General features: G+C 62.2%; 3 protein-coding genes across 3 annotated transcripts in view; 2 read left to right on the top strand and 1 right to left on the bottom strand.

The window, feature by feature from the left end:
• Positions 1-5720, bottom strand: part of SRP68 (signal recognition particle 68) — a 46339-nt gene extending 40619 nt beyond the window's left edge. Inside the window, exons 1-2 of the mRNA XM_043585632.1 lie at positions 5715-5720; positions 3231-3236 (exon numbers count right to left, since the gene is read on the bottom strand). The gene's annotated coding sequence lies outside the window, so the exon portion shown is untranslated. The remainder of the gene's footprint in view (positions 1-3230; positions 3237-5714) is intronic.
• GALR2 (galanin receptor 2) lies at positions 1063-3672 on the top strand. Its single transcript, XM_043585633.1, has 2 exons — positions 1063-1521; positions 2843-3672. Exons 1-2 carry the CDS (start codon positions 1154-1156, stop codon positions 3639-3641), a joined length of 1167 nt encoding a protein of 388 aa, XP_043441568.1. The 5' UTR covers positions 1063-1153; the 3' UTR covers positions 3642-3672.
• ZACN (zinc activated ion channel) lies at positions 4434-8084 on the top strand. Its single transcript, XM_043585634.1, has 9 exons — positions 4434-5113; positions 5199-5323; positions 5452-5496; positions 5639-5745; positions 5971-6140; positions 6677-6801; positions 6941-7151; positions 7266-7436; positions 7897-8084. The coding sequence occupies exons 1-9, from the start codon at positions 5002-5004 to the stop codon at positions 8082-8084; spliced, it is 1254 nt and encodes a 417-aa protein (XP_043441569.1). The 5' UTR covers positions 4434-5001.
• Positions 8085-8685: the final 601 nt, after the last annotated feature.

Consider the following 8685-nt stretch of genomic DNA (forward strand, 5'->3'; position numbering starts at 1 on the left):
GGCAGGGCAAGGGTCTGGATAACGTTTCCCTGCCCAAAGGTGTAGGAGTAGGGCTTTGGGGGCTGAGATCCTGGGGGGGGGGGGGGGGCGGGGAGTGGAGAGGAAAAAGAATGTTCCAGACTGGGACCCCATGAACAGGGCAGGGAAAGATGAAGCAGAAACCAAGCGACAGTGACAGAGGGTGGTAAATTTCAGACCCAGTGAACCGGAGAGGGGAGGTGGGTAATTCTATAGAAACAGTCATGATTCTGCATCACCAGCGCTTGATGCCTAATGTGTCAAAATTAGAAACAAATATTAAGTTTTATTGCAACCTAAACACTCTCCTGGCCTTGTAGGAAAATGCTCCTGGTGCATGGGACTCTGCTGTTTAGTATTTCCTTCATGTTTTCCCTTTTTGGATATCTGACTGGGGCAAGGAGACAGAGAGGAATTTGATTCACTGAGATTCAACGAACGGGCTTCAGTTCACACATCTCATTCCATGCTCACCAGAGCCCTCCCGGAAGGGACTATGATCCCATGTTACAGCTGAAGAAACTGAGGCACAGCGCCAAGGACAGAAACTGACACACAGAAGGGGGGCGGCAGTGCCGTTCCCCCTAACCGGATGGGGAAAGCCGAGTCCCCTCCGCCCACCTCCGCCTCTTGTCACCTCCTACCCACCCCTTAGGGGCCCCCGAGGACGTCCCCAGCCAGACCCGGGAGGCCTGGAGCGCCGGCGAGACTGCAGGGCGAGGTATGCGTGGTCCCAGGTGCGCGCTCCCGGCCCCACGGCGCGCCCGCAGGCCCCAGGGTCCGGTCCCCCCACCACTCCCGCGCACGGCCGGGAGGTCAGTTCCTCTCTCGGCGCGACACCGGCCGGCTGGGTGCTGGAGCGCGCCGACGGGGGAGCAGGCACCAGCGGCCCCTGTCCCCGGGGTGGGCCACCCGAGAGCCCTTCCCCCCCAGCGCGGGGCTCAACCCACCCCTCGGGCTGCTCGCTCCTCCCCCTGACCCCAGCGCACCTCCACCTCCCCGCCCCGGCCAGGCGAGGCTCACTCCGCCCGCAGCTCCGGCGACTCGCCTGCAGCGGCTGGAGCCGCGGGAGCTGCGCGCTCGCCAGAACTCAGACGGCGGCAGGAGCCCTGGCAGCCTCGGGGTCGGGGACGCCATGAATGGCTCGGGTGGCCCGCGGGCCGAGGACGCCAGTGAGGCGAATGGCAGGGACAGCTGGCAGCCCGAGGCGGTTATCGTGCCCATGTTGTTCGTGCTCATCTTCTTGGTGGGCACCGTGGGCAACGCGCTGGTGCTGGCCGTGCTGCTGCGCGGCGGCCAGGCGGTCAGCACCACCAACCTGTTCATCCTCAACCTGGGCGTGGCCGACCTGTGCTTCATCGTGTGCTGCGTGCCTTTCCAGGCCACCATCTACACCCTGGACGGCTGGGTGTTCGGCTCGCTGCTCTGCAAGGCCGTGCATTTCCTCATCTTCCTCACCATGTACGCCAGCAGCTTCACGCTGGCCGCTGTCTCCCTGGACAGGTGAGCGAGCGCCCTGGCGGCCCCCCCCCCGGGGGGGGGGAGGGTCAGACACCCAGGTGGGGGCCACAGGAGGGAGCGGGACTCTAGGAGGGACACACGGAGAGTAGACAAGGACACTAAGAAGGCAAAGGGACCGGTAGAGAGTGAAAGACAAACTAACGTGGAGAAGGAAAAAGGGGAATAAGAATGGGGGACCGCGGTGTCCCCTTAGGTGCGTCCTCAGCTCTCCAGCGCCACCGGCACTGGAGAGCGCAGCGTTTTCTGACACAGAGCGTTTTCCCGTGTCTCTTTTGAGCTCAGTGCCCCTGTGAAGTTGGGATGGGAGGGATTACCGTGCCCAATCTACAGATGAGATCGAGTTCAGAAGTGACTTGTTCAGAGTGGCCCATCCAGTAATCGTGTGCGTGGAACCAATGGTCTGTTTCCTGGAGTCAAACTCAGGCACCTCCACCTCGCTAGCCTCGAATCCACGGTTTGCTGGGCGCAGTCGACTCTAGTCCGGACTGAGGCATTTGAGTCCTTCCAAAGGGCCCAGGCCAAAGTTGAAGCTGGCACACCGGAGGGTCCCTAGACACCCTCCCACCACACACACACACACACACACACACACACCTCCAGGCCCAGGGTCAAAGGCAGAGAGAAGAGGGCGGCGGAGGGTCTCCCTCCTCTCCACTGGCCACCTGGATGGTTCCTGGGGAGGAAATCTGGGTCTGACTCCATGATTTCTCCAGGTCCCTCTACCCTCACGTCCTCCCGACCTCCCCTGGACAGGCAGGGAGGTGAGACCACCTCCCCCATATAGCTCCCACTTCCACTGAGCGCGGAGTGTGTCGATTCCGGTTCTGAGAGCTCTGGTGGGACCCATAGAGCGTCGGCTTCTCTAAGGAATTCCCTCCAGGTACCTCGCGGTGCCTCCAGGCTGTCCGCTAGAGCCTCAAGGCACCTGGGTCCTACCTCTCTGGGCACAGGCACTCTTGGGTAATGACAGCCTTCCGGAACCCCAAAGCCGGTTAAACCTTGGGGTGCCCTCCCTGGTGGACTCTGACGGTGGTTATAGTCCCGGGAAGACCAGATGAGTGACCTACACGCACTTTCCTGCTGCCGGTCCCGCCCCGCATCTCCAGGCAGCTGAGAGTGTCTGGGATGCTCTGGCCGGTGCGGTGCGACCGTGCGCTAGGGACCTTCTTTGAGAGAAGGTGAGGTCAAGGTTTAAAGGTCTGACCCTGCCCCCTTCCCCACCCCCTCCACCCCCACCCCCACCTCCACCCCCACCCCCGCGAATTCACCTATTCACCCTCTCTCTTCCGGGCCTGACGCACAGGTATCTGGCCATCCGCTACCCGCTGCACTCCCGAGAGCTGCGCACGCCTCGCAACGCGCTGGCTGCCATCGGGCTCATCTGGGGGCTGTCGCTGCTCTTCTCCGGGCCCTACCTGAGTTACTACCGCCAGTCGAAGTTGGCCAACCTGACTGTGTGCCACCCGGCGTGGAGCGCGCCTCGTCGCCGCGCCATGGACCTCTGCACCTTTGTCTTCAGCTACCTGCTTCCCGTGCTGGTGCTCGGCCTGACCTACGCGCGCACCCTGCGCTACCTGTGGCGAACGGTCGACCCGGTGGCCGCCGGTTCGAGCGCCCGGCGCGCCAAGCGCAAGGTGACGCGCATGATCATCATCGTGGCTGTGCTCTTCTGCCTCTGTTGGATGCCTCACCACGCGCTCATCCTCTGCGTGTGGTTCGGCCGCTTCCCGCTTACACCTGCCACCTACGCGCTGCGCATCCTCTCGCACCTGGTCTCCTACGCCAACTCCTGTGTCAACCCCATCGTCTACGCGCTCGTCTCCAAGCACTTCCGCAAGGGCTTCCGCAAGATCTGCGCAGGTCTGCTGCGCCGTGCCCCACGTAGAGCCTCGGGCCGCGTGTGCATCGCCGCACAGGGGACCCACCGCAGCAGCGTCCTAGAGCGTGAGTCCACCGACGGGACGCACGTGAGCGAGGCTGCCGGGCCCTCCTCCCCTGTGCTGGCACCTCTCAGCAGTCCCCCGGCCTTGAACCTGGTACCCGGGCCATCCTGGCGGGACCAAGATGCCCCCAACGGCATCCCGGCAGTGAATGCGACCTGAGGGCACTTATTGAGTATGCTTTGGTGTTAAAGGATTGGAGTCAGAGGTTGGGGGTGGGGGGGGAGGGGGAGGGAGCGGTGGTTAGGGGAGGGAATTAAATCTGTTAATAAAATACGCAAACCTTTTCACATGCGGTGTTGCGCTGTGTCTCCACACATCTCATGGTTACGAGGCTCCGGGTTGGAAGCCTCTGGGACTTCACAGGGGAGCTGTGGATGGATGGGTGCAACGTGCTTTAATGAACCACAGGGAAAGAGAGTGGCAAAGGCACCAGAGGCAGCCGAGTTAAAAGTCAGCATGGAAATCCCTAACTGAAGCCGGGAAGCACAGGAGGACCAAGGCTCTCCGCGCATGGCCAACCTGAGGCGCCAAGTATATATAGATCCGCCAACCAGCAGCCACCTAGGCGTGAGACAAAGGCAGGCAGAGCGTTTAAGCTGGCGAGATAAGTTGGTCGATGAGCGAGCGCAGACACTGTGTTCCTAGTAACGCTCCTAAGCCAGCAAGTGTGTGTGTGTGTGTGTGTGTGTGTGTGTGTGTGGCGGGGGTGGGGGAGGTCCCTCCCTACTCCCAGCCTTCTGGGGCTCCTTCCCAGTGTCCGCAGACTGATCAGTGTCTACTTTCAGCCTTGGGGTTTCCTTCTGTCTGGGGTCAAGTCTCCGGCAGCTAGGTATTTCTTCTGGGCCAGGGAAGGCGCCCCTCACCCGCCGTGCTCCAGGGTACCCAGGAGCAGTTCTAAGGCACTGCTGGGCTGGGGCAGGCTGAGAATTGCATGCTGGAGCGGGAATGCCACAGGGCTTTGCTGGGGATCTAACCTCTACCTGCCCAGGGTTTGCCCCTCTCTTGGAGTTCTTGAGCCTTTCGAGGCTTTTTACACGGAACCGGTTCAGTGTTTGAGGAGAGGCAAGAAAACTCCCAAGGATGTACGTATCTCATGGTGTTAATTGCAGGGCACTTTGGCAAAGGCTCGAATACTTAACCAGCCAGGCGCCCGCTTGCAAAAAGGCAGGGAAGACCCGTGGCGTCTGCCCGGATTGGAAGGACTAGGTCAAGGGGGAAGGCGGGAGGGGGAATCTGTGCTTGCCCACTCCCCTTGGCTATCTCTGAAGGGGACAGCTGATTCTAGGTGATGGAAATGGAGCGGGGCAGGGAAGCCGAGGCAGGTGCAGGATGGGTGGGGCTGGATCCTGTGCTTTGTCTTCAGGTGTTTGCGGAACCCCGGGTTGGGGGTGGGAGGGTGCTGACTCCAAGGCCCCAGAGTCCTTGCACAGAGCAGCTGCCTGCCTGACTGCCCAGTCCCCCAGCAAAGCAACTGAAATAGAGGCAGCAGTTTAGATCCCGTGGCTCCATCCAGCCTTCCATGCAGCCGCTGAAGATGGCCCTGCAGCTCCTGCTCCATGTGGCCTTCCTCAGGCTCAGCGCCACCGCCGGGCCCTCGGTCCAGGGGCGGGACTTTAGAACACCGGCAGTTGGTAGGTGGAGAGAGTAAAGTCGTTTAAGCTTTGGGATTTGAACCCCAGGGCACCCACCCAAATGACCTCCACCTCCGTTCTTCAGCCTGGCCATCCTACTCTGACCTCAGCTGGCCCCAGGAGGTTCAGGAAACCATCCAGATTCCGAACAACGGGAGCGCGCCCCTGCTCGTGGACGTGCGGGTGTTTGTGTCCAACGTGTTTAACGTGGTAAGTGTCCTCAGGCCACGGAGGGAGCAGGTGCTGGGTGCCCAGCGGGGCGATGGGTGGGGTCTCTTGCCTTCTTTTGTCCCATAGCGCCCAGCCCCAGGTGACACACTGCCCTGCCACTTCCTCAGGACATCCTGCGGTACACAGTGTCCTCCATGCTGCTGCTTCGGCTGGTGAGCGCCCAGGGGCTGGGAAGGTGGGATGGGAGGACCGTCTCTTCGTCCAGCTCAGGAGTACCAGCCTTCATCAAACTGCCCGGGGGCCTGTGTATCTATGGGAGCGGGAGCCTTAGTGGCTTCTTTGTGTCCCCCCCAGTCCTGGCTGGACACTCGCCTGGCCTGGAACGCGAGTGTGCGCCCACGGCGTGCAGTCACACTGCCCTGGGACTCACTCTGGACTCCAGGACTCACCATCCAGGAGGCGTAAGTGAGGTGGGAGTTCTTGTGCCAGGAAGCCCTCCTTAGGGACTATCCCCCTCCTGGTGGCTCTGCCAGGCCACAGGTGCACCTCACTGCCCCATGTCCCCCTCACCCTTCTGGAACCCAGATGGCAGCAGAGGGCAGCTGGGCTATGCTGGGGTCTCCCCCACGTCCCCCTTCTGAGAAGGGGCTGAGCCTCTGGCTGTGTGTCTTCCCCGTGCCCAACAGGCTCTGGGTGGACTGGCAGGATCAGAGCCCAAGGGCCCGAGTGGACCCCGACGGCCACGTTGACCTGTACTTGACCCTCACCACTGAGACCAACTGTGATTTTGAGCTCCTCCACTTCCCCAGGGACCAGAGTGACTGCAACCTCAGCTTCTACGCTCTCGGCAACACTGGTGCTGACGGGACAGGAGCTGGGGGGAGGGGGGAGGGGAGGGGGGAGCCTCTGGCCTTCTGCCGACATCCACCCGACACAGACACGGGGGCAGCCGGCCTGTGCTCACACCAGTCTAGGGGAGCTGAAGAGATCCTAGAACAGAGCATGCTTCTCGCCTGTACCTCCCAAGCGGCAGCCCACCTCCCAGCTCTCCCCTGCTCTGGCTGCAGCCCCCTTTAGTCTCCCCTCAGCTACCCCAGTGCAGCTGCCCTCAACGGCCAGGGCCAAACCGCAGTGTCTGGGCCACTCTGATGGAGCCTGGAGACCTAGGTTGCTGCAGCCTTATTCCTGGAAGCATTCCAAAGGCGAAGCCACCCAGTAAAATACCCCACGGACCCAAGGGTGACATCCAGCTTGGCCCAGAAACCCCACCCCTTGCCTCACCCCCCCCCGCCCCCCGACTCCAGCTAGTCCCTGCACCTTTACTCCCGAGAGAGATTCAGGGACAGGGGTACCTCCTTCCTACTTGGCCACTCTCACCCTCACCCCTTCCAGCCCTGGAGCTGGAGTTCCGGGCGCACGCGGTGAACGAGATTGTGAGCGTCAAGAGGGAATACGTAGTTCGGGATCTGAAAACCCAAGTCCCACCCCAGCAGCTGGTGCCCTGCTTCCAGGTGACGGTGAGTCGCGGCGCGGCTGACAGAGGGCTGATGGGGGCATCGTGCGTGCAGTCAGAGGCCATGGTGTCACCGTGCAAGTGCCCAGGCCCCCCTGTACACCCCCTCCTCCCCCCCAAAGCCCCAACTTCCTTCCTACCAGCTGCGCCTGCAGAACACAGCGCTGAAGGCCATCATAGCTCTGCTGGTACCCGGGGAGGCCCTGCTGTTGGCTGACATGTGCGGGGGGCTACTGCCCCTCCAGGCCACCGAGCGCATTGCCTACAAGGTGACCCTGCTGCTGGGCTACCTGGTCTTCCACTCCTCCCTGGTGCAGGCCCTGCCCAGCTCCTCCTCCTGCAACCCACTGCTCAGTAAGTCCCGCGCCCCTCCCCCGGCCCTGGGCTGCGGCGGGCCTCTGCTCAGCTCCCTGGGCGCAGAGGTGCAGGCCTGGCCTTGACCTGCCCACCCCGCCCTCCTGCCCCCAGTTTACTACTTCACTGTGCTGCTGCTGCTGCTTTTTGCCAGCACCATGGAGACCGTGCTGCTGGCCGCGCTGCTGGCCCGGGGCGACCTCAGGGCCAAGAGCGGCCCCAGCCCGACCCCTAGAGCGGAGCAGCACGGTCACAGTCACGGGGACTCAGAGCCAAATCCTGCAGGTGGGCAGGAGCCCCTTCCTGGAACGGGGTAGAGGGAGGAATAAGGGTAGGAGTGGGTGTGACAGGGCAGGGCCGGGAGGCCCCACACCCAGGGCTGAGGAGGGGGTCACTAGGCTGGCGGCTCCGCGCATTCACTCTGCTAGCTCCACGGTCCCTGGGCTCCACCGTGTCCGTCCTTAGAAGACGCGGGTCTGGAGCAGGGAGCCAGGTAGCTTCCGTAAGGGCCCAGGTGACTTCAAACTCCCGGAGATAGCCCTATGCCTCTAGGAGCTTGTCTATGAGGGTGTTTCTGCAGCTCAAGATGGCCTGGAATGGGCCAGACCCCAATATTCATTAGCTGTAAATCTAAGGAAGGCACAGATACAGGCGGACGGCCCCCAGGGCTCACTCTTCTGCTCTGAGCCGGCATGTTGGGCGAGCCCCGAAAAACACCGCCTTTTCCTGCATCTCCCCCCACCAGGAGCCCCCAGAGTGAAGGGGTCGAGAAGGAGCCAGGCCGAGGCTGCTGACCACGTCTTCTTCCTGGTGTATGTGGTGGGTGTAGTGTGCAGCCAGTTTTTCTTCATCGGGCTCTGGATGTGGGCGACGTGCAAGTCTGACCCAGCTCCCGGCAAGGCCATGCCCCATGGCGGGCAGCCCAGGCTGTGACAGCTCAGGGCCCGGGGCTGCGCACCCAGGGGAAGGGCCGTGACAGCGTCTCTGGAGAAAGGAAGAGGTCAACCCTTCTCCGAAGCCCGGCGGATCCCGGGCCACCCTGAGTTCTCCCTTCTGATAGCCGTGAAAGCAGAGCGTGAAATAAACCCGTCATCACCCAAGTGATGTGTGCACGTGCACCTCAAGCATCTGTCTTCCCTGAACTGGCTACTCATTCCTGCGCTATGCGGGTGGGGCCGACACCTGCACACAACCCCTACCATGCTCCTGAACTTCTCACCACTGTGTACCAGGCATCTGGCCCCCATTTCTGCGACTACTGCTGTTGGGCCTTGGGCCAGGAGGCCCTGGGCACCAGGAGACAGGGGCCTGAGTCAGGCCACATAGGGTAGCCAGGCTTCTCAGAACTCTTTCTGCAGGGTGCTGGACCCTAGAGACCACGGAGAGAGGGCACTCCCACTCCAGTCACCCGGGGGATGCCTAGGAGGCAGAACACCCCGACTTCCGGGCCGTGGGTGAGGGGGAATACGTTTTCTGCACCGAATGCACGAGTGGGTCGCTCCTGCTTGTTTTTTCGCCACGCCCTCTGGCTGCG

This window comes from Prionailurus bengalensis, chromosome E1 (assembly GCF_016509475.1).
Source record: "Prionailurus bengalensis isolate Pbe53 chromosome E1, Fcat_Pben_1.1_paternal_pri, whole genome shotgun sequence".
NCBI classification, from domain to species: domain Eukaryota; kingdom Metazoa; phylum Chordata; class Mammalia; order Carnivora; family Felidae; genus Prionailurus; species Prionailurus bengalensis.